We start from the raw sequence: 23915 nt of genomic DNA on the forward strand, positions 1-23915 counted from the left end.
AGCAGCAGCAATTAACTAGAAATACAGCTCCTAAATATTATATCACATTTTGAAAATTAAAGTGCCATTCAATATAATTAAGTGAAATACCATTAACGACAAGCACAACAACTTTACACAAAATAAAAAGTAACAAAACTAAGTTCGCCACCCCTAGCCATTTAGGTTAATGGTATCACCCAACATATCCTTTCGCCTTCTCTCGCGAGGTCACAGTTGGGCGCAACTTTAACTTAAATCACTGAAAAGGGAATACAGTAAACACCAGGTTTGTAACCTCTTTGGGACAATACATACCTAACATTACTCAGGGAACTAGATTAATTTTAGATGCGTAAACTGTAATATCAGCTACTTTACAACAGGTGGCGGTAATTAGGGCAGGTTGCGTTTATACACCGTCCTCTTAAACAAGAGAAGAAGAAATGGGCTACACTGAAGTACGTTTCTGATTCGAGAGCAAGGGACCCTTGATTTAAAATACTGAGCGAACCGATTTTCTGTTTTTATATGTGTGTTGTAACAAAAAGAATAAATATTTCACAAATCTGAAACTGTGTTTTTAGTTTATCTGGGATTATCTAGCCCAGATTCGCCAAGTCTAGGAATTGCGGTTTTTGATCTAGACAGTGTCCAATATAGTATAGAAAAAGTCCCCCTTTCTCGCTTTCGTAAATAAAATTAAGTTTTCACCAGTTTGAAAGTGGGTTTCAAATAGCGCTAATGTTCTTTAACTACAATGTCTAACAACCTTTCACAGCAGTAAGACGTGCAAAAAACAGAATAGGTCGCTCACTACCTTAACTTAAGCTCCCCTTACCTTTCCCCTTAACTGGTGACTCGGAAACGAACTTCAGCGTCGTGCGATAGAAATGGCAGCGTATGTGAGGAGCGTGATATGTCTTGTCTCCAGAGAACAACGTGCTTTTCTAACGAGGGGAAACGATGTTGTAGTGGCATCAAAACGGTATGTGCGCGGACTGAGGAGGAAACCTGTCAGAGTGCTGTTTCCCGACGACGAGGCGGGTACAGTGGTGAAGACTGAGCCACAGTCTCTGACGGCAAAGCAACATGTCAAGAGGGAGAAGAAGGAGGCAGGGGTCACATCGTCTGCAGCAGAGCATCTTGAAGAAAGTGGCTCTGTCAAGGCGAGGAGTAATGTGCAGTCGGCTGAAAAACATGCCCACATCTCTGCTACTAAGGATCGAGTTGATGGACTGCGCTTTGAGAGGGCTTTTCCTGGAGATAAGAGACTGGCGTAAGTGTCTCTGCATGAGGTAGCTGTGATTGTCAGAGCTCACAACTGTGGCATTCAAAGGGAAGTCGCTCATTTTCATCTTATATCAGGTGGCAAAGAGGATAAAAGAGCAACAATCAAGTCGCTTATAAGTCAGCTGTGTAGAAAGCAGTGGAGGGATGTGATGGGCACCTACTGACTCCCACTTTACATCCCAGACATCCAGAGACAAACTACTGCTCTAAAGCTGAAATAATTGATCTGTAAATTAGTCGTTTGAGAGAAAATTAACTGGCAGCAATTTAGATAACAGATGAATCATTGAGTAATTATGTTAAAGAAAAATTCACTGGTACCAGCTTCTCAAATATTAATATTTGCTAGTTTTCTATGATGGTGAACTCAACATTTTTGTCTTTTTGACTGTTGGTCTGAATCCATATCAAACTAAACATGTTAACTTGGGCTTCAGGGAATGATGAGGCATTCCTCACTGTTTACTGGCATTATATTCACTGAACAATCACTCAGTCATTAAATATAATAGCTGTCAGATGTATTGATAATGAAAATAATTGTTCATTGCAGCCTACAGTTTACCTATGATGGAATCACATGACCTTGCCCAAGGTTTTCTGAGTGTTAATTAGTTGACACACAGAAAAAAATTAAGCAATTTGATAAAAAACAACTTAAAAACAAAAGAGCTCAATCCAGGTAATCCAACCTTGGTTAACATGTCATGTAATCAGCCTGTAAAATATGATGTATTGTTTTAGGTTAAAATACCCAGCAGTATGTCCCATAGTAAAATTAGCTCCACCTCAACCTGCTGCAGCATGAAAATACTTCCTATACATTAATGCATCAGTAATAATAATCCAGTCATATAATATATAGGAAACACTGACTCATCCTGATTGGGTACTGAACCTAAAAGCTCAATAGTCTTGAGATACATAGTCTTGTTTACTCAGGTAGTGCCAGATTTGATTCAAAATTTGCCCCCTTTATAATTATGATAGTTATTCATGTTCACACTGCATACAGTCCTTCTCACTAAACTTTCTCTCGCTTCTCGTCTCTACTGCAGGAGGTTAGTGAGCGTTGCTCGTTCTAGGACATTTCGAGAGCACCAGGGTAAAATCCTCCTGGAGGGCAAGCGTTTGATCTGTGATGCCCTGAATGCTGGTGCCAACCCACAGATGGTGTTCTTCAGTACAGTGGATCGGCTCCGAGAGCTACCCCTCAACAAGCTGAAAAGGGCCACGCTAGTCAAAGTCAAGTTTGAGGACATCAAGATCTGGTCTGACCTTGTGGCTCCACAGGGAGTGATCGGTAAGAGTCACATGTTTTGTTTTAGTTCATTCTGAAAGACAGACACTCTGAGTTGTTGCTCACTTTTATCCCTTCCTCTGCAGCCATATTTTCTCGTCCGGACCCATCACGGTTAAACTTTACAAATACAGATCATTCAGTGCCACTGTCCCTGATATGCGACAACATCCGAGACCCAGGCAACCTTGGGACTATGCTGCGATGTGCAGCTGCTGCTGGATGCCATAACGTCATGCTCACCAAGGGTAGGTTAGATGATGTTTTCAGTGCACCCCACCCCCAGAAAATGGCTTTTTTTTTCTGTGCTAGTAATTTTTCACGTTTCTTTATTTTTCCATCAACAGGCTGTGTTGATGCTTGGGAGCCGAAAGTTCTGCGTGCAGCAATGGGCGCCCATTTCCGCCTTCCCATCTATCCCAGCCTGGACTGGGATAAAATCCAGAATTATCTCCCTAAACCTGTGACTGTCCACGTGGCTGACAGCAGCTGTGGCCCTGACAGAAGTAGAGAAACAGAAGATTTGCAAGTTAATATGTCCCACAAACCTTCCAAAGCAGGAGACTACGGCTGGGTCAGCACAAGGCGTAGTCATAGTAACGTGCGCTACGAGGACTATGATGCTGACTCTGACTTTGACTCTGAGGATGAGGGACTTTCACTCCCCATAGTGGACACCAAGCTATACCATGAGAGCTGGGCTCAGAGTCCCACTGCTCTTGTGATAGGTGGTGAGACACACGGTCTCAGTCTAGAGTCAGTCCAGTTGGCTGAGAAAACCGCCGGTCACAGGCTCTTTATTCCTGTCGTTCCTGATGTGGACAGCTTGAATTCAGCCATGGCAGCCAGTATCCTTTTGTTTGAGGGCAGGAAACAGCTGTTAAAATTGATGCAAACATCTGGAAGGAAATGGAAATCTAAAGTTGAGGGGCAGTTTTCATGATGTTCCCTCTAAACATCAGTGTGACACACACCCTCTTTCTCTTGTAATAAAACTCACAATTTAAATCAGGAATTGCAAAGTGTTTGTTTGAATTCATGTCAAGTGAAGTGAAGTTTTTTTTTTTTTTTTTTTTTTTTTTAAATGACTACAGCTAAATTATTTCATGATCAAGTAATCTGATGATTCTCTCAATTAATCAGAAAAGCATCAGCCCAAACTAAAGGATTTTCAGTGCACTACCATAGATGACAAAGAAATCTGTAAATCCTGACAAAACCAGAGAATGTGGCATTTTTGATTGAAAAATTACTGAATCAAATAGTTGACTGATTGCCTGATGTCATTTTCTCCTGCCTGTGTTGGCTTGAAAAATGCTCCTGAACTCAATATAGGAAATGTTAAGGGACTGTGTGAGAGTTATCAGGGTAGGGAGTGGAGGCTGACTCTTTACGCTTCTTTTATTTCTGTTAAGCACACTGAATGACCTCTGTGTATGATGTGCTATACAAATAAACTCGTCTTGCCTTATATTTAATTTTATGAAAAAAGCAAAGCCTTACCCATTGTTGTTCCACTCTCCCTTTGACAACAGCTGCAATACCATCCCTCCAGTGTCTCCAAAGAATATTAATGGCAAGTAAAACAGAATAGTGAAAAATACAGCCACTCGAATATTGAAAAAAGAACAGGAACAGCTGCTGTTCTAAAGCCTGAATACAGAAAGCTCTTCTTAGACTTGAAATACGTAACAGCTCTACTTAAGGCTTTATTCAAACACGACGGCACATTTACAGAAAGAGCCCCAGAATTTAGAATATAGGGACAGACCATTGCTCAGATTATCACCCGTTACTTGCTCGTACGTATTTCTGTTTTAATAGTTTGATGTGATGCGAGAAAAATATCCATAAAAACTTTAAATTGTCTGTTTGAAAGTGTTTCCCAATGTGTTAAACTGTTTTTTTTTTGCATAAGAGATGATAATTGAGACATGCAGTTTATAGAGTGATTTCAGAAGGAGCTTTAAGACACAGTTCTCTCTTTTTGTGCATGTGGTACCTTGTGCAACTGCAGCTTTCATGTTAATCTAACAGCATTCAGTTCAGACTTGTGCCACGATGACAGTGATGCAGCAGTCTTACTGGGTGTGATTGGATTAATGTCTGAAAGAGGCGAGTAGGACTGTTGTGCTCTGCTTATGGCCAAAAAGCACCTGTTTTACCACACAAAAGCTATCTTTTGACGTAAATTTGAGTTTTTCTTACACAATAAATCTCACAAAAGGAGGCTGGAGAAAGCTATAAATCCCTCTTCTCCTTACTCTCCAAAAAGACACTACCCTCACTTTAATGAAAAGAAAAAGAACATAAGCACACCCATTACCCACTTCCTACAAGCCTTAAATAGATGCATGCACTTATTAGATTCACGCTGGAAAGGACAAGACTCACAGTGTCAGTCCTTGCAGCAACAATGTCTGCAAATATGCAGAACTCACGACACTCGAGTGTGAGGTCAAAAGTCTCCATTCCACCTGGAGTTTATAAATGAACAAAAATCAATCTGCATACTGTCTCTGACAATAAATGCAAAATTTGCATTAAGTTCCTTTGAGACCATGAGGATTACTGAAATACTTGCATTGTGTGTATTTTACATATCCACAAGCTAACTTTATTGGTAGAACTTAACAGGAACAGAGCTTTGTGCTTGCCAGTGAAATTTTAATGGGTGTGAGAAGTCATGACTGAAGTAACAGAATATAGGGATTTATACATTCAACACTTTTTCAAATGCTATTTTGTGCCTTCAGGACTAAACCGGCCTTTTCATCAGAGGACCTTCACAGAAAGTCCTTCATAATGACTATGAGATGAGAACCACCATAACGACTGGCTAGAGATGACTTTCACTCACATCATAACACACCACAAGACACAGGAGTTTTAAAACATCAGTCATTGTTCTGTTACAAGCAAGTATAATGTGATCTTTACTGTATGTGCACCTGTCATACTGTTTTTGCTTACGGCTACATCCAACTGAGGTTTACCACATTTGCACTAAGTATACATGTGAATTACAACTGTAAAAATGCATTTTGTTCTCTCTCAACATCATTCAGAAACCAAAAGTAACAAGGATCTTGCAGACAAGACACAAAGAAAGCAAAGAATCAGCTGAATAAGTAGGTCCACTGGGTAATTCTCTGGTTTTCTCTAGAATTCAGAAATGCTATTGTTTGAAAAAAAAAAAAAAAAAAAAAAAAAAAAAAAAAATACAAATACTTTTCTTGAGGCCAAAAAAACCAACAGAATCTCCATATATATTACTGTAGGGACTATAGTCAATGCAAGGCACCACAGGAGAAAGAGAGGACTCCATGAAAAGAGGAACATGTCTAAAAAAATGTTAAAATGTCAGTAAAAAGTGAGACATCTCTCTAACAGTCTGACAAGGTCAGGAGGAGAGGTGAGAGAGATAGTGGGAGGACTGGGAAGGGTGAGGGGCGTAGCAACAGGTCAGGGGTCGATGATGGAGTGAGCCCCAACATAGTATATCCGATTTATATTTGGACGTCCTCTTTAGATGGGCTCTGGTTTGAGCTTTTCAGCCAGGAAGTCGCTGACAAATTGCTCCACTACGGCCGGCGTGATCTCTTCGACGTCGCGGACATACTTGGCGCGGGCCGACATGTCCAGGATAGTGAGCAGAGGCGCTGCTTCTGGGAGGTTGGTGTAGTCTCGCAGGGAGTCGCTCATGTCATCCTGTGGTGAAAGAGAGAAAAATACAGTAATAAGTGTGATATTACATACAACATACAACACTTTGGCTTCAGTAATGAGCAAAGCAACTCAAAAATGTTTGACAAGAGGATAGCTGTGCTCTGAAACTTTTAACTACAGGTTTCCTTAAATATAAAGTTTCCTCTAATATTATGTTTAGTGTCCCATAATTTGTCCCCAATATGATGCAGGGAACACCCAAAAGGAGCAGAAGAATACGAAAGCCAATATTGTTTTTTAGGCTTTTTTTTACTAATATAAAGTGTTGAATTCTCACCCCGCTGTGAGCTCTTTTTTTGGGGGGAAAAATCATTCAAAGTTTCCTAAAAATGCAAGGTTGCAGTACTGATAATGTGCAGGGATTCAACATTTTCTTTTGCATAATTTCAGTTTCTTATGAATTTGTCAACCAGGCGTATATTGGACAACTCTTAATATGACTTGTTTTCTAAATGAATGGACGCTACGATCTCGTCACGCCTCTAAGTTATTCTAATAAAACACTCTGAGAAGGAAGAATCTGTGGCCCTGTTCAGACCTGGCATTAACATCTGTCTCAGTTCATCAGATCACAAGTGGACAGCTCCAAATACAGATGTGAACGCACTCAAGAAGCATTAAGGACGCCTTTGAGATCTGATCACTCGGGTGAACTGGCCACAACCTGTTGACCCGTGTAGACAAAACTTTATTTAAAAAGGGATTGCAAGTCAAAAAAACAAACTACAGCGTAGACAAACTAGTGAACTTCAGGTGTGATGTCACCTGAAACTCCCGCAACTGTCACTGAAACGATGCAGCATGATTGTGAGCGACGCCGTTGTGTTGGGTGTTTCTAGCGGCAACATTTTTCTTCAGACTTTGCTATTGGCAAAGAAAATTAGTACAGCAGCCTTTACTTGAACTATCTCAAGTTTGGATTTACCTCATAAAATTCAGAACTGCCTGGCACAAGCTTTATTAATGCACACTTCTTGAAAGAGAATATGAAACTCTCCTCTCTGCCGTCCTCCTGCAGGCAGCCTGCCTAGAGAGACCAGAGAGTCGGAGCTTAGTCACACATCCTGCTGTGTGGAAAGACAGGAAGGAATCAGGTGGGGGGTCCAACAACATCCCTGCCTTTTTCAAAAGCTCGCTCACGTCAGATATAAGTCTCATCACGGAGCATTTGAATAGCGCATGTGGGCGCGAGAGAGAAAGAGAGAGAGAGAAGTACATGGACTTGTGATGGAATTTGTTAAAAATAGATTGCTGCTGGGTTTACCAGGAATTGAAGTTTTATTTCTTAGCAGTTATTTTAAAAAAGGACTTCACCCATGTTCTGCCTGAGGCTTGATGTCACCTTTCACCCTTTAACAAGTCAGGATTACAACCCCTGTAGCCATAGCTAACAGAAATGAATCACTAGCAGACAGACAGCAACTTCCAAACAAGCTTGAGAGAGCCATTAATTATTGAGAGTGAATAAGAAATCACACTGTTTCGTAACTCTGCTTTACTCCCAGCCAGGAGAGTCTCTGCCTGACAGAGATCCATTATTCTTGTCACACTTTTTCTATAGGTCTAATGGCTTTCATGTGTTATATTAAGTAAGATCACACAATTCACATATTAAATGCATACAGCTACTACCATCTGAGAAATTGTCTGCTCCTCTTGGCCTGATTTCTCCTCAGCTTAGTTTGCTGGCTCAGAGGGAGACTCAAAGATTTAAGATCAGTTTCATATGGAAAAGATTATGTTGAGAAAGGCAGAAGTAACAAGAAAGGGCCAGAGGGTGGCACTGCAACAAAGAGCTGGACCTCTCACAGAGGCGGTGACTCTTGATATTAACACAGTCAGTTACTGATTTATGTGCCAGTGTGAGTTTTGTCAAAACAAAGTGAAAGATAGGGCGACTTTGAATGGATTTCCAGCTACATATAAACGCTCAAGCATTTCCTCCTTTCAGGCCTCTTTGTTGCGTCTTTCCTGTTATCAGAAAATCTGCAGCTATTCTTGTTAACTGGATCACACCACACACAATCAGCTCTCAGACTTTTCATTGAATAGCTTGGCTGTGCCGCTACCTAAAAAGGATAAGTATGCCAAGATGAAGTCTGTGACCTCTACTTTGCAAAACTGCTAACAGATGGAACAGATGAGTTGCAGTGTGGTATTTTTATTGTAGGCAGCTAACTTCCTCTGAATGGTGCCCGTTTTATTATGCTGCAAATCACCATACATTGACCACTTAATGCTCGCAGATGTAAGCTGTCACTGAGGACAATGTTGTTACGAGTGAAATACTGCTCGATTCTCCCACTACAAATAAAAGCCCTTCCCTTGCATGCTCTCTTGCAGCCATACTGAGCGTAGATTATAGATCATCTGGGCGCGCGGTGTAAAGAAACCACAAAGGGAGAAATTCAACAATCTGTCACCGTGGCCTATCCAGCCTCTCCGATATGAGGAGATGTAATCTCTGCGTCAGCTTTCACCTCAGTAGGAAGTCATGCATCTTCTTTTGTGTGACTTCTCTGCTTGTGTAAACTGCTTCTCGGGAGGTGCTGCCATTCCACAGCCCCCCCCCCACACACACACACACACACACACACACACACACACACACCACCCTCCCACCCTTCACAGCTCAGCTCAGAACAAAAAAGACAAAGGGCCTCTCTGCTGTGTAGCCTGCACTCACAGCTGTGATAAGGCCCAGCGTGTGTTTACCGTGTGGAACCTGCTGGGCCATGTCAGGCTTGTTCTGATTATTGATGCACTGTGGCATTTCGCAGACGATGACCATCTGATAAGGCCTGAACTGATGATGATATAACAAACATCCCCACCGGCCTCCGAGCTGGGGCTGCATCCATCTCACCGGCCAGCTCTGATGCCTTGAGGACAAGTCATCATTGTGAATTTTTGGATATTCTCAACATTAAATTAAGTAAATTAAATTACGTGAGATAAAAAGCCAGTAGATTTAAAGAACTGAAGAACATTTCTTGAGTCAGTGCATTTTTTCTGTTTGAGCAAATATAAGAAATAAGAAACTTTCAATGTGTTTATAATTAAACAACACTAAAAGTCTTCATGCTACGGCTGTATTTAGCTTTGAGCTAAATGCTAAATGCAGGTATTATGTTTATCTTGTTGGCCATCTTAGTTTAGCATGTTAACATGCTAACATTCGCTAATAAGGACTAAAAGCATCAGTTTTGCAGGTATTTGTTTATCAAAAGTACTGAACAAACTCAAAATTTTGTCCTGGTGATGGCACCAGAGGAAAAGTTAAGGCATCACCAAAATCATCCTGAGTGGCACATGAGTGTTTATTACAAATTTCATACCAATTCATTTAGTAACATTTCAATAACACAAACCACAAATGTGAATAGGGGCGAAAATAATTTCATTATCGAATAATCTACCAATGTCATCACAGTATCCTTCAGCTCAAGTTGACATTCATCATCAAATGTCTTGGGAAATGTCTTGTTTTGTACAAAACCCCCAAAATATTAAAATCGCACTTATGTAAGAAGAAAAGCTGAATTTATTCACATTCAGAGAGCCTGGGGCCTCAAAACGGTTGTACATTAATTTTCTTTGAATCAATTATTAAATTAATTGACTAATCGTCTCAGTTCCAAATGTCTATCAATTTCAAAAGTCATTAAGATTCAACTGGAAACTACGAATGTCTGTAAAATGCTTCATTACATTCATGCAATAATTGCTGAGATATTTCAATGTGGGCCAAAGTTTTTGGCAAACGCAGAGAAGAATAGAAGAAGAAGGAAGAAACATTCAATGTGTTTTGACTCATATTTGCTTGAGAGGCAGTCATGGAGTGTTCATGCAACCCCATTGTAATCCAAAGTCAAAGCAATCATACTGTTGACAGATAGTGTTACACACACACACACACACACACACACACACACACACACACACACACACACACACACACACAAATCAAGCATGGGAAAACAAAGCTTTGAAGAGCATAATCACAGTCAACAGTTACTGCTGCTTGCAACAAAATCAGTTAAATTCTTATGTCAGTGGATAATACCAGCAGAGTTCATTTTGCATGCAATAGCCATTACACAGCAGAAATGAAAGAACAAAAGATCTTTCATGCTGCATTTATAAAGCAGTGTGCTACTCTGGGGCGGATGGTTTTTTCAGTAGGGTAAGAAGATCCTGTGTCATTCTGCTCAGCCTGGCCTCCCCCTGAGAGACTGCCAACATACTGCTGTCTCATGGACACAGAAAACCCAGCAGCTGGCCTGGCAAGGAGCGTGCGACTACCAGGGTTAACCCGAGCCAAGGTGCAGGAGTCTGGGCCCAGATCCTGAAACGGGAAGTGATATCTGACCGTGAACCCAATCTGGAAATGAAACCTGGTGATTTCATAGCCGGTTGAGCTTGAGCCAGGAAATTATACCTGTGCTACATGGATGTAAAAATAACTGGCTTCGCATGTGTGCCACAAGGGAAACAAAGCAAACACAGACTGCAGCTATAACGCAAGAAGCTTCTGAATCCCTGCAAGCTTGGGTGCAAAAATGTTTCTTTGTGTTAGGTCAAATAAATACTGGCACACTGACAATGAACACGAAACAGTATCATGTCAACTCTCGTCTTTCTGAAAACTCAAGCCGTTCTCGTTCTGCGTACTTATGTCAATTACATTTCAAGGCTGACATCAGGGTGCAGTGGCCTTGGACAGACACACAGGGGTCAGACAGTTAGCACATGTGCATGCCCCACGGCCGAAACCTGAGCCTGCCCTTCGAAGTGTGACACGAGACACCAGAGTGTCCTCCCAGACTGCCGGGCAGAAAGTGAACTGGGAGGAAGGGGAGCCGCAGGGCTGAGTGCAGGGGAACTGAGGAGAGGTAGCTAATCTTGTAATTATGTCTGCTGCTGCTGCTAACTCCACCAGTTTTGGAAAGGTCAAGACAGAACAACATGAGATAACAAGAGTTATGAAAACTCTATGGTACGTCCCACACGGGGAAGACGGGGGAGGAGATAAAGCAGGGCATGGAAGGATGAGGCCGTGTGGGAGAGCAGAGAAAAGAAAATCTCCTGGCACGCTCTGGTTCGGCCAATCATGATAGAGGCTCACAGTTGAATTGTGGGTCATGGATAGCAGTGAGTGTCTCTCTCGCAGGTTCAAGAGGCTCAAAGGAGGGGCCTCTAATACTGTAATTTTGACAGCTGCAAAGGTGTTGGGTGCAGATACAAACCAGGGACTTGCAATATGTGATTACAGCCTGAGTGATGAAAAAAATGCCAGGGCCAATTGGCTGATATACAGATACAGCGGTATTAGGTAGTGGTATAGGTAACATCAAATTGCAATGCAGAAATGTATATTGGAGGTTTTTTGTTGGAAAACGGTGTTTCCATTATATAGTTTGTCCACCAGAGAGAACTAACAGCTGTAGTGTCCCGCTCAGTACATATCAAGGTTACAATTCTTTAATAACCAAATTTAAAACATAATCAATATTCTTATACAAAAAAATGTATCACATGACTATGTGTAATCTGAAAGGGGTCGCTTGTACTGGCAAACCCACATGTAACTATCACCCAACACTGCAGTTCCCCTAAGCTCACTGTTCAGCTGTGTGCCCTGCAACCCACTGTACGCTGCACTACACCTTCTCAGCACCAAACAGCAGATAAAGTTAGCGACTAGCTAAAATTCTCAGGAGGTGGGGGAAACCAAAAACAGAGGTAAAAGAAAGAAAATAAATGACTTAACCTTTGCCAGAAACAGCTCATTATACAGACTTGAAAAACCTCTCACATAAACCCGTCTGGAAACAGTATCGTGTTTATTCACTGGAGAGCACTAACAACCGTCCCCTGCTCAGTACATATCTTTGTCACATTTCCAAATATAGAGGTCTGATAAGTCATTTTCATATTGTTGATGGAATCAGTCTCATTAAAATATATGGTCAGACTATGTACTATATCTATACATAGCAACAGCAACAAAGACAACAAACACACAAGTTGCTGAAAGTCATACCCCAATTTCAGCAAAGCAAGTTCGTGTGTAATGTCTTTTTACTGTGTCTAGAGTGGCCTCGAGTGGCTTATCTCACCTCTCCAGCCACAAAGAACAGCAGCGGCGTCTCCTCCTCCTTGGCTTTGTACTTTGCCATGAGCTTCTCTGCTATTGGTTGAATCAGCTCCTTGGCCGGCTCCAACTCTCCCTCCTCCTCAGCATCTGATGGAAGGAGGTAAGAGGAGATACGGAAAGATGTTAAAAGTATGAAAAGAAGCCGCCTGGGACAGGAAGAATGCACAGATGAGTAAGATGGGAGGCAAGGGAGAAGAGATGACTGGTGGTCAGATGAGTGAAGAGATAAAAGAAACTGTACAGATGGTCTCCATCTTGTTTTGCAATCTGGTCTGACCTCAAGAGACACCAGGGTGGTCTCAAATTTTGAGGGCCATCAATATGCTCCCTCTTTTTTGACAATGGTGTGCTATTGTACTGTATTATAATGTCGTCCCAACAGTGTCCTGCATTCATGTCTAAATCATTTCTCAATGCTATTCACAAACCTACTGCATTTTGCTTCTTTGCACCTTCAGAATTAGCATATAAATAGATAGATAAACACTAGAAACATTTCCCAAAGACCTTTGGACCTCTCGACACTGGAAGAATTTTCCACAGAGCCTGACATTCAATACGCTCAACATAAATGCCACTTCATTTAAGCATAAGCAGCTCCAGGCAGAGCCCCATGTGGAGCTGCAGAAGCTGCATCATAAATGCCCGAGTGCTCACCCACAAACAGGACGAGGCAGGGCCCCTCGTGGAGCTGCACGGCGTTTGACTCGCTGAGCTCGAGCACGGGTCGAGGGTGCCAGGGAAAGAGCCGGCACTCCGGGTCGTTCAGCACCTCCACGCGGCCCTGTCGCGTGATCATGTGACCCTCTGCGTCCAACAGAATCAGCGTGGGAATACCTACAAGAGGGAGAAAAAAAAAAAAGAAAAAAAAAAGAAAAAAGGAGGTGAGGATGCTGTAAGAGGAAGACAAAAGGAGGAGGGGAGGAAGTGGGCCACAGTGTGGGAGGTGGTTTGGGTCATTTCCGTTCATTATGACGCACACTGCTCCCTCTCCCACTGAGATTTTCTTTGTTGTGCGGGTCTTTTTGTATGACCAGTTTTTGCCTCTTTGGTGACTTTCATCTCTCCGCAGCACTGTCTGCCTTTTGGCTGCCCAATATTCAAGTGGGACTTTTGACCCTTCTCATTGGCCTTCATCATCCTTCTGATTACAGTCTCTGACCCTTATTAACAGCTTTATCAGAAACAGATACCATCCAGGAGCAAATAAGAGTGTATGAGTCAGAGTGTTCCTGTCTGCGCATGTGGACTGAAGTCAACAGAGGTGGGGGCCATCAGGAACTGCAGGGTTTTGAATGCGAGAAGGGGGCAGTGTTGACTCGTCCTCCGCGCATTCCTCACATTCTTTGCAGGACAGGCCGAGAGCCAGCTCTTGCTAACTTCATCCACAGTCCTCTGCACACACACAGAGGGGGGAGTCAGGAGAAAAGAGCGAGGCACAGGGGGGAGAGGCGCAGCACTTCTGCAGCAAGCAAGACAGTAAACTTGATAACCGGCCCACATTCCTCAGGCTGCAGGGCAATCTGTGTTGCTGTTCGCCTGCCCAGCACACAGAGCTGTCAGCCATTGTGCCAGTGTTTCAGTGCATGACATAACTAAGCTTGTGGGAAAAAAAAAAAAAAAAAAAAAAAAAAAACCTACACCCTCTCCCTCAGCTTGAATATCTAAAGCAACATTTATAAGGAGGAGGTGGATGTAAAATACCTTGTATTCCATAGAGTCTGTTGAGTCGTGACCGCCGAGCCTCATCTGAATATGGCACTGCCAACCACGGCATCTCACTGAAGTATTGCTTAAAGGACTCCTCTGATCTAGAGAGGTTGGAGAACACCGAACAGCAACACAACAGATGTTTGTTTGCCGGCCTCAATTAACAATTTAATAAGGAAACATGATCATGTGTGTCCGTGACTGACAGAGACAGATGTGCGTGTCAATAAATAAGATCCTGTTTATGTTCTGGCACGGTGACTCTCACCTGTCAGCGCTGACAAACACGATCTCAAACTTCTGACCCGACTCTTTAACGATTCGATACGATTCCACCAAGACCCGGGTCAAACTGCGGCACGGCGGACACTGACGGAGAGAGAAAAAGGAAAAAGAGAGAATGTAAAAGGAAGTGAATATAAAGCACACAGAGTTACAAATGACGGGTTGCTGCAGCAGCTTCCATTGCTTTGGGTATTTCCCAACTCTCTTCCTCTATTTCGCCAAACACCTTTCCACAAACTAGTAATTCTGTCTTGTTTTGTATCCAGCTTCTTTCAAATACAGCCCACAATCTTACAACACTAATCCTGCTGTAAGCTTGAGAGTGTTAGGAGAGCCCACACTATACCCTGGCAGGGGGGCGGTGGTGTGGCTGCCCTTAACATGACATCAGAGTGCAATAGCAGCGGGAAGGAACGTAGACCAGTCAATCTCAACCTTGCTTGCTCTCTCTCTCTCTTGCTCTCTCTCTGCTTTCCTACTGGTGAATACACTGTAAATACAAATACAGATTATTTATACCAGATAAGGCCTGGTTTATGTAATTAATGTTTTTGGGGAATATTTTTTTCCCCCACCAGCTAGAAATTTGCCATCAGCAACTCTGTCTGGTAAGAATGAGGCTGGAATAACTCTACCTGCTGTGTTATAAGGATGTTACAGTAGATTATATTAATATAATAAATAATAATTTGCTTAAATATTGTCACTTTCTTTTCTGGAAGGTTGCATCACATTAAGGGATTGCATTTTCTGAACTGTTCTAAATGAAATTAATGATAAAAACCACAATTTGGGTACTGATTTGGGTCATCATATCTATATTTCTAATTTTCTCTGGTTTAAAATATCTACAATAAGCACCAGTAGTCATTTATAACATATTTGAAGATTATCAATGGTTATTGTATTTGGCGAAACATATTGATTTTACAACGTTAATAAGTAATGCACTGTCCACTTGAGAGGAGCAGAAACAAGCTGTAAATCCTTCCATATAATATCGCCTTATGAAGTTGATATAGTGAACTTGTTAGCAAACACTTGTCTTTTTACACATCCAGCAGATATGGAGCACCATTATCATTCATTTGGAGTCGTGTTTTTGGACACTTTGCAAATTTAAGTCCAATGTTCACTCTCTTTTAGCTCTGTCTTGGTCTCTACCAACTCCTGAGGGAAACATCTTGCCCTTTAGCTGTTAGATGCTTCACCAGCTAGTCGCTAACTATGTCTGTCTGCGGCTGAGCAGGTAGTGATTTATGTTTCCCTTCAAATACATAGGCTGTAAATATCTTACATGTTATTTTGATTCTTGTTAATAATATCTCATATTCAAGTAAAGCCTCTCACCAATTCTAATTTATTAACTAGATACAGACAAGTTTTCATTACCATTCAAGGTGATTACAGTGGATACAGTATGTCAAACACTTTCATTGATCCAGTCACGCATACTCATCACACCAACACAAAAGGACGGTGGGAGTGAGAGTGTGAAGCACAAAGCCTCAATCGATTCTCTGCTCATTAACTGACTTCTTTCTTGGCTGCTCATAGAAGTAAACACTTTAAATTATGTTGCAATCTCGTTATGGTTTACACAGTGTGGTGTCAAAGCTAGCATCATAAAGATGTCTTTACTGTATGTGGGCTTTTTGTTTGCTGATGATTGTCAGTAAATTAGGTTTCTTAGCTGAAGTTTTGTTCTAATGAGTTATTCTAAAAGAAACATTCCCCCCTGAAAAAGGAAATGCTCAGTGAAATACAGGTGTACATGTTTTCCTGCCATATGGGTCATTTCAAGTCCCAAGAACATTAGGGGAAACACATAAAACATATAATGTTTTGTGTGTAAGTGGATGCTGAAGCCAGGTGTTGGCATTTAATGTTTATAAAGTTACTTTAATGGCGTACAGATTTACACGAGGGGAAATATGGAGTTTAAAAAAAAACAAAAACACTGCAACTAAAGTCTTGTAATGGCTTTTGTGACTTGTCCTCTTCAGTTTTGTATGGGTTTGGGGTTTGAGCCAGCCTTCAGGCGTCACCATTCTGAAGAGCTGGTCTCTGAGGCTGCGGCTCTGGCAGCTGCTGTGCTGACTGGCTTCAGCAGCCTGCGTAGCATCTCATCAGGAACAGTCGACAAATGATATAACGCCTTTCATGCATCACTGAGTCATGACCTTCACTGGCTGTTAGCAGGTCCAGCACAGAAAGAGACAATGGCGATGATGTCAGTGGGGTGTGGTGACCGATGCCAACTTTAAAAAAGGTGGTGGTGAAAGGACTGACGGGGAGATTTAACCACTGTTAATGTAAACACACAAACACAATGGAGTCGCCTCCACCCTCCTGCTCCTCTCTCTTATCTATCTTGACTATTTGCTCTGCCTCTTCCTGCTCCGCTGCTGCTGCCCTATTTTTCTCTGATGTCACAGTGTTTTAACAGAGATAGGAAGCCTGAGAAGTTAAAAAAAAAAAAAAAAAAAAAAATTCAGGTTCGTCATTGTCCTCGTTCTCTGTTCACTACACTCACCCAGTGTGCAGAGAAGTACACTCCCACGTAGTGTCCCTCCAGAGAGCTGCTGTCTGTTGTCTGCCTGTTGTTCCTGAGCAGAGGCCCTGCCACCACCTCCGCAAACGGCTTTGGCCCCCAGGGGAACTCCAGGCCTGGGAGAGGGTAGGAAAGTGGAGCGGGCAATGAAAGAGGAAAAAAAAAAGACACAAGAAAAAGAAAGATAAGAAAACAAGAGTCTACAGCCATGCCAACAGCTCTGTGTGGCTGTTCTTAGAAACAAAATTGCTTTGAGCTAAATGCTAATGTCGGCATGCTAACATTCTCGCACTGGCAATGCTAACATGCTAGTGTTTATCTTTTTTTTTTTTTACCAAGTTCACTTTTGTAGTTTAGCATGCTAATATTTAGTGATTAGCACAGAACGCAAAGTACAACTGAAGCTTATGGAAAAGTCATTAGTTTTGCAGGAGTGTGGCAATCAATTGGATGTATGTCATTTCACGACAACCCATCCAATAGCTGTGGAGACAATTAACGCAAAACCTCAGACGTCCACCTCATGGTTCATTAGAAGAAAAGTCAGGGGATCACCTAAGTCGGATTTAATGTCTGGGAACCATGACTGACATGAACATTTCTGGACAATCCATATAATATTTGTTTAGATATTTCAGTCTGGACCCTGGAGTTGTGCCACTAACATGGCTAAAAATCATGTTTCAATTAAGTGGAAAAACCAGAGTCTCTCTCTCGCCCTCTCTCTCTCTCTCTCTCTCTCTCTCTCTCTCTCTGTGTCATGGCTGTTTTGATATCAAAAAGTGATGTGCACTTGTCATGAATACATTACTCACAGGCTTTTTTTATTTTATTTTTTATGACATCGGCTTTTGCAACCACACACCTGATGCGAAATCTGATTTTAATGATGACTGAAAGCCATGCCTCTCAAGCACATGAAGGCTGCCAGAAATACTTCTCTCCCACTCTCTTTCACACTTTTCTTTTCCCTTTTCAAGGTGTCTTCATTGTTACTGTCAAGCTCTGCAGAGATGCATTTGGTGCAGCCGAATTAAAAAGAGGGTAATCAGAAATAAAACCTTGTATGGTTGGTTCCTAATGGCGTCTTTATGTGAGCGCGGTTGTTTAGGGCTTCATTAGGCAGGAGTGACACGTCTGCACTGCGCTGGCGCGGCCTTTTATTGTTGTACTGATTGTAAAAGTGCACTCCATCTTTATGCTGCAGGCTAGTCTGCCGCCACTCAAGTCGGGCCTTTCATCGAGAGTGAAAGGCAGAGGGTCCTGAATTGTTCACCCGTCCCTCCCAGTTTTGATGTATGGCAAACTTTTACTGCCCTTTCCCTCTCCTAACCATAGCTGCTGTAGCTGAATTGATTTGTCACGTTTTCTTTGAGCGAGGTTGTTGGAAAATCTTGGCTAACCAGTGTCCATCTTTGCTACTGAGGCCAGAGATTAATCTCTTCTCTAGCTACATCTAGTTTGGAAGAACAGTTAATGAATCATGGAGATAATACTGCAGGCTAGCACTGGCTTTCATTAGGCAGACAGTGAAATCTGTCACTGTCCTCGTGCAAAATCCATCTGCTCCACTGCTGTGCTGCAATAGTGACTCTATTCTCCCACCTCACATGACGAATGGCACTTTTTTTTTTTTTTTTTCAAGCTGACCAAACAGAGTGTGAAGAGGCAACATTTTAAAATATTGAGATCTTTTCCGCCACAGAGGACGTCCTCTACAGGGAAGGAATGCAAGCCCACTCTTGTTAATTCTCTGTTTCCACTTCAAAGTGCAGAAATTATAGGGTTTGCAGATGAGGGAGTGAGACATGGACATGCTATAATATTCATGCAGCACCATAATTACGGCAGCATCAACACAAACGAAGGGAGAAAAAAAAAAAATTATTGCAAAATGTTTTGGCCAAATGGTGAGTGGTGTGGCACTGGGATATCTCCACAAGGAACCCAGACCAGGCATTTGGTAAATATCATTACAGAGAATCAGTGTGTGTGTTGTGTCTGTGTGTATGCAGGTGTAACCTTAGTTTTGGCACTCATTACATTTTGGTTGACTTTAATTTCTCAAGTTTATCTCACTCATTCATGCTGTGTCACTAAGCTGCACGACACACTTAGGTAAACTAGATATTTTTAGATGGATATTTTGGAATATTGCAGAGTTAAATTTCACTCCAGCTGTTATTATTCTATTATCAAGCACATCACTGTAACATTAAGTGTCTTTCCATCCACCTGTTTTTATGCACATTTTCTGTTTGCACGTCATGAAACCTGAGTGGAAAAGGCAGAAATTCATAAAAATGACACTTTGCTGAGATGGAAAAGTTAGTGTATCAATAAAAACAGAATGCATCAAAGTGCAATAGAAATGGCAAATAAATCATGATGCAGATGAAGCGGTGTCTGTTTCACTTAAGGGACTAAAAATGTGATCTGTGTGGAGCGATGACAGAGACTATAAGAACATACATGAGGCAAACATGAATGCCATATTTCCACATCACATTTTCCACATGGGTTTTGTTTGTTCGAGCTTTGACTTATGCTCTTTTAATTACGTCATCTTGTTGCAACCATTCTCTTCTTCTGTGGTTTAATGGCACCTGATGGAGACTTAGCACCGACTGCTATTCGCATTACAGAAGTGGACAGAAACACACATTAAGGGACATTTTCTTTTACCAATTACCATTAAACCTGAGTTATTGTTGTTGCTCATGTTGGACATTAAGATTTTGCCTCAGGTCCTACCTGCTGTTGTTTTAAGCTGGACAGGTGTAACAGTCTGATGTGAACTAAGAGTGACTGAATTGTGCTGTGTTACCATCTCGCTGCTGCTGCTCTTGTTGTTGAAAACTGCAACCTGCACGTAACTGAGGAATGCTACCCACCAAGAATTAAGGGTTATGTGTGTGAGAAATTTATCAATATTGCGCTGTTCTTTGACCCCCAAATTACTTCCTATTACCTCATTAAAAAGTGATATTTTTAGGGTTGAATGGATGGTGGTTAGGGTTAAGGTTAAGCATTCGGTAAAGAGGAGGAAGGTCAGACCTTGAGGTCAAGGAAAAAGATAAATCAGTGTGGCTGGCTGTGGATACTTCATCTCACCTTTAGGGTCATCTCTGACCACCAGGAGACCGTTTCGACACACCACCTTCCCCGTAGCTGCATCCACAAACACCAGAGATGGGATACTGGTTACCTTGTACTTGTTCCACAGCTTCATCTGTAAAGAGAAAAGCATGGAGAAGAGAGGTTGAAAAAAACTGGACAGAAAAACTTCAAATAACACCTTCATATGTATTTCAATTTCAGAGCTGGAAAAACTGTTTAACCTCTAAAATGATGTCTTCGGTGCAACAGCAGTATTTTCACCTGATATACAACACTATAAACAACACAAATGGCAGCAGAGTACCATTTGTATTTTATAGGTCAACCCCCTCTCTGTCGTTTAAAAGAGACTCAAGAGACGAAAAGGTAGAATAAAAATAGAGGAGTGTAGTCAGCCCTGAGGTGAATTAGCAGAGGGTGAGGAGCACACCGCTGCAGGGCTGATCTAACTTTAAAGAGGCTGAATTGGAGCAAAATCATGCTACCCTTGCTGGGTCATGACTAAGGGTAAAAGCTGAAGAAGAAACACTTTTCTCTGCAGTCTGAACCCTTTCTCAAGTGTTGAGCACTATGAATTAACTGGAGATTTTTGGATTTACGATTCATACTTTCACAGGTATTTACGAGCACCCACTGGCCTTAAATTTAGTCATAATACCTTCTATATGATGAGTTGATATTATTGCAGCCTCATAAAGCCAGAAAAGACGCTTTGCAGCCAGAAATCTGCGCATGAACGCTGACGCTATTTATAGAGTTTGGCGACCAGTGTAGTCCTTAACATCAAAGAGCAGATCAGGCATTTCACATATCTGAGACTAACTTTCCATATCAGAGGGAAGAGTCCCAGACTGTGAATAGAAAACAGCCGTGTCTTGTAAAGAGCAGCGATCGGCACCGTGCAATGTTGCTGCTTCAGCAGCTACAGATGAAGAAGAGGAAGAAGAAGAAGGAGGGGATCCCTCACATCAAATCCTGACACCAGCTCGGAAAAGTGAGAAACATGGTCACCCAAAAACCAGAATATCAGTGCGTGTTACCTTCTTTTATTGAACCGATATCTTTCAGGTTCAAAATGCTCATTAATGACTTTGCAGGGAATTGTGTGAAAAAAGTAGTTAACAAGGAGCAGTGGATTCATCTTTGATAAATAAACACATATTTTGCTCTGCCTTTAAATTTATTTCCCGCTGTACAAAGCCAAACACTTCACTACCTGTGTTACAGAATGATTTGCTCTGGGTGCTGCAGTAGTTACTCTAAGAGGTTTTCTGCCAAATGAAGTCAGCACTGCTTTCCTTCGGGCTCAGTGAAGTAAGCCTGGAGTTCGGTTACCACTGAGCTCCAGGTTGATGAAAACCTTTTGTTGCTCTTTATGTGAAAACAGTGACTTCACTGCAGGATCGCAGAGACTCTGCAAGCAGTCCTCTCTCTTCCTCAGTCTGCACATCGTAGTGTGCGTTTTGCTCATAATCTGTGCCTGATGCTTTTGCGAGCGCATGACAACATGTGCAACTTGTGCAGAGGTCAACCACAGGCCCTCTCTGACAGCAGAGGTCAGACGGTCTGTCCCATGGACAAGACGACCCGGAGCCTCCAGACTATGTCGGTCTGGAAGTCCCTCAAAAGCAAACTTCAGTGTCTGCCACAGTCAACAGTTTTACCACACGCTCCGGCTCCATGCTGCTCTGGAAACTCAATCTCTCCGCACAAATTGACGGGGTTAGGGGCATTAACTGTGACTCTCCAAAAAGCAAGACGTGTCTGACACTGCAGCCCTGTAAAAAAATTAAAAAAACTGCCATTTCACTCGCCTGCCTGCTGTCATCCAGGCTGATGATGTGAGATTGAGAGCCGGATTTAGAGGAAGGAGTGTGTGAGAGGGACACAAAAGAAAAAAAACTGAGTGATAGGCTGATTGGTTCTGCTCTAGCACTAAAATGTCAAGAAATGAATTCCATGTCAAGGCCCTGAGGTACCCACACAGAGGTGTGTAGCAGCATATCAATGAGCTAATATGATTGTGAAACCAGACATGCGGTTTAAAATGTGACAAGGCCTCAGTAACCTGCAATGTAAACGTGTTCCTTCTCTGAATTCAAGTCCAAGGACAGAGGGTCTTGTGTGCAGCAAAGCCCCCTGAAAATTCATCCTCTGGGAATCATCTGTACAAAATTTCTCGGCAATCCACCTAATAGTTGTTGAGATATTTCGGTCTGGACCAAACTGACGTCCTTGGAGCCAAATCTCTCACCATGACAACACAGGTTAATGTACATCATCGTTTCACAGGGATCTTTAATCTAAAAGTAGAGGAAGATGGCTGTGTACCAATCTGTGGCTTTCTAAGTCCTATCATTTCTCACATGCTGCAGCATCAAGAGAGCAGCTGAGAGATTTATGTAGCAACCTCAGAGGCAGAACCAATTCCTCCCTCTTTGTCTTGCCACTAATTTACTGCATCCTTGAATCATGTCTGCCTGGTTATTTGGCTGCAGATCAGAGTAGCCCCCGGATGCAAAATCCTTCGAGGGCTTTGATTTGCCTTTAGAATGAAAAGAGCTGTTATGATTTCAGGGCGGACGAACGACCTTGTAACTACAAAAGCGCCACGTCCTGGTGACTGTCGCAAAACAAACCAGACGTCAAATGGATTTCAGCACCTTGAGAGGTAGAAATTCATCGTGCCTGGGTGGGGTGGAAGAGGAGGGGAACCTCACGCTTGTCACAGCTGAGTGTTGAGTTGTCATTGTCGCCTACTTGTAAATCCAAAATCTTCCTCCGAAACACCAAAGACAATAGCTCTCAACAATGACAGCGCACTCTTCCTCTTCCCTCCTCTGTCCTCCTCCTGAATAGAAAACATGAGGATCACATGCCACAGCGATCCATTTCCCCCAAAACACTGTTACATTGTTGCGAGCCGCAGGCTGTCTATTATAGCTGAGAAAATAAACAGAGAATGTGACATGACACCGTGTGTTGTACTAAAAAACACACATAAATCATACTGTCAAGTCTGTCCTCATTCCTCGTCTGAGAAGCGGCTTCAGCCTTGTAGAAGTGGTGCTAAAAATATTTGTGTCATCTTGTCAGGTTTTATTAGTCTGTAACAGAACCTATCAGATGAAAAATCTGTCTTATGTGCTGCTGTATAATAATACCATTGTTTGTCAATTTTAGAAATATGCATTTACTTTCTTGCCGAGAGTTACAGGAGAAGATTGATACCACTCTCATGTGTGTGTGATAAATATAAAGCTACAGCCAAGACCCTGTTAGCTCAGCTTACAGGGTGAAACAGCCTGGCTCTGTCCAAAGGTAATAAAACCCAGCCGTTAAAAATATGCCTTCCACATTAATCAACAACTTTCTTGATAACTGATTAATTTTTCAAAAATTCCATCCATTTTGTGTGATTCCAGCTTCATAAGTGTGAGTTGAGTTTCTCTACTTTTACTCATTGTAAATATCTTTGGGTTTATGCAGAAAACACAAGACATTTACAGACATCACTTTGGCCTTTTTCTAGCTAAAAGATGATTCTTTTGCAGAAATACATATGTTATCAGTCCAACAGAAGCAGTCTAGCACCGGCTAATTATCATGTGAACTGCTTGCAGATTGTATTCACTGCATCATGATTGCATGTTGCCACTCTGTCCTCGCTCTCTCTCTCTCTAAGGGGGCTTCTATTCATTATCAATATCAACAGAGTGTGTAACTGCATGGTGGAGCAGGACGCTTGGCTATTTAGTTACACCCCCCCCCCCCCCCCCCCACAC

At 42.1% G+C, this 23915-nt stretch overlaps 2 protein-coding genes across 4 annotated transcripts in view; one reads left to right on the top strand and one right to left on the bottom strand.

Moving 5' to 3' along the window:
* Positions 1-229: 229 nt before the first annotated feature.
* Positions 230-3587, top strand: mrm3a (mitochondrial rRNA methyltransferase 3a). Its single transcript, XM_023404578.2, has 4 exons — positions 230-1258; positions 2331-2575; positions 2659-2820; positions 2920-3587. Exons 1-4 carry the CDS (start codon positions 873-875, stop codon positions 3513-3515), a joined length of 1389 nt encoding a protein of 462 aa, XP_023260346.1. The 5' UTR covers positions 230-872; the 3' UTR covers positions 3516-3587.
* Positions 3588-5218: 1631 nt separating this feature from the next.
* Positions 5219-23915, bottom strand: part of nxn (nucleoredoxin) — a 100577-nt gene continuing 81880 nt past the window's right edge. For 2 of the 3 annotated variants that reach the window (XM_023404580.2, XM_087173534.1), the window contains exons 2-8: positions 20125-20242; positions 16993-17126; positions 14440-14540; positions 14166-14272; positions 13119-13298; positions 12424-12548; positions 9685-10649 (exon numbers count right to left, since the gene is read on the bottom strand). In XM_023404580.2, the coding sequence (XP_023260348.1) occupies positions 10431-10649; positions 12424-12548; positions 13119-13298; positions 14166-14272; positions 14440-14540; positions 16993-17126; positions 20125-20242 (984 nt within the window). In that variant the 3' untranslated portion in view covers positions 9685-10430. Of the gene's footprint in view, positions 6284-9684; positions 10650-12423; positions 12549-13118; positions 13299-14165; positions 14273-14439; positions 14541-16992; positions 17127-20124; positions 20243-23915 lie in introns of those variants that run through there. The other variant, XM_023404581.2, reaches the window with a different exon arrangement.

This window comes from Seriola lalandi, unplaced genomic scaffold (genome assembly GCF_002814215.2).
Source record: "Seriola lalandi dorsalis isolate HSWRI2012SDOR001 ecotype SW California unplaced genomic scaffold, Sedor1 jcf7180002054249, whole genome shotgun sequence".
NCBI classification, from domain to species: domain Eukaryota; kingdom Metazoa; phylum Chordata; class Actinopteri; order Carangiformes; family Carangidae; genus Seriola; species Seriola lalandi.

Excerpts from the sequence above, each read along its gene's own strand:
- mrm3a (XM_023404578.2), top strand. The coding sequence starts at position 873 with ATGGCAGCGTATGTGAGGAGCGTGATATGTCTTGTCTCCAGAGAACAA. Across the intron at positions 2,576-2,658 it reads GGCTCCACAGGGAGTGATCG|CCATATTTTCTCGTCCGGAC; the intron begins GTAAGAGTCACA and ends CTTCCTCTGCAG. Across the intron at positions 2,821-2,919 it reads TAACGTCATGCTCACCAAGG|GCTGTGTTGATGCTTGGGAG; the intron begins GTAGGTTAGATG and ends TTCCATCAACAG.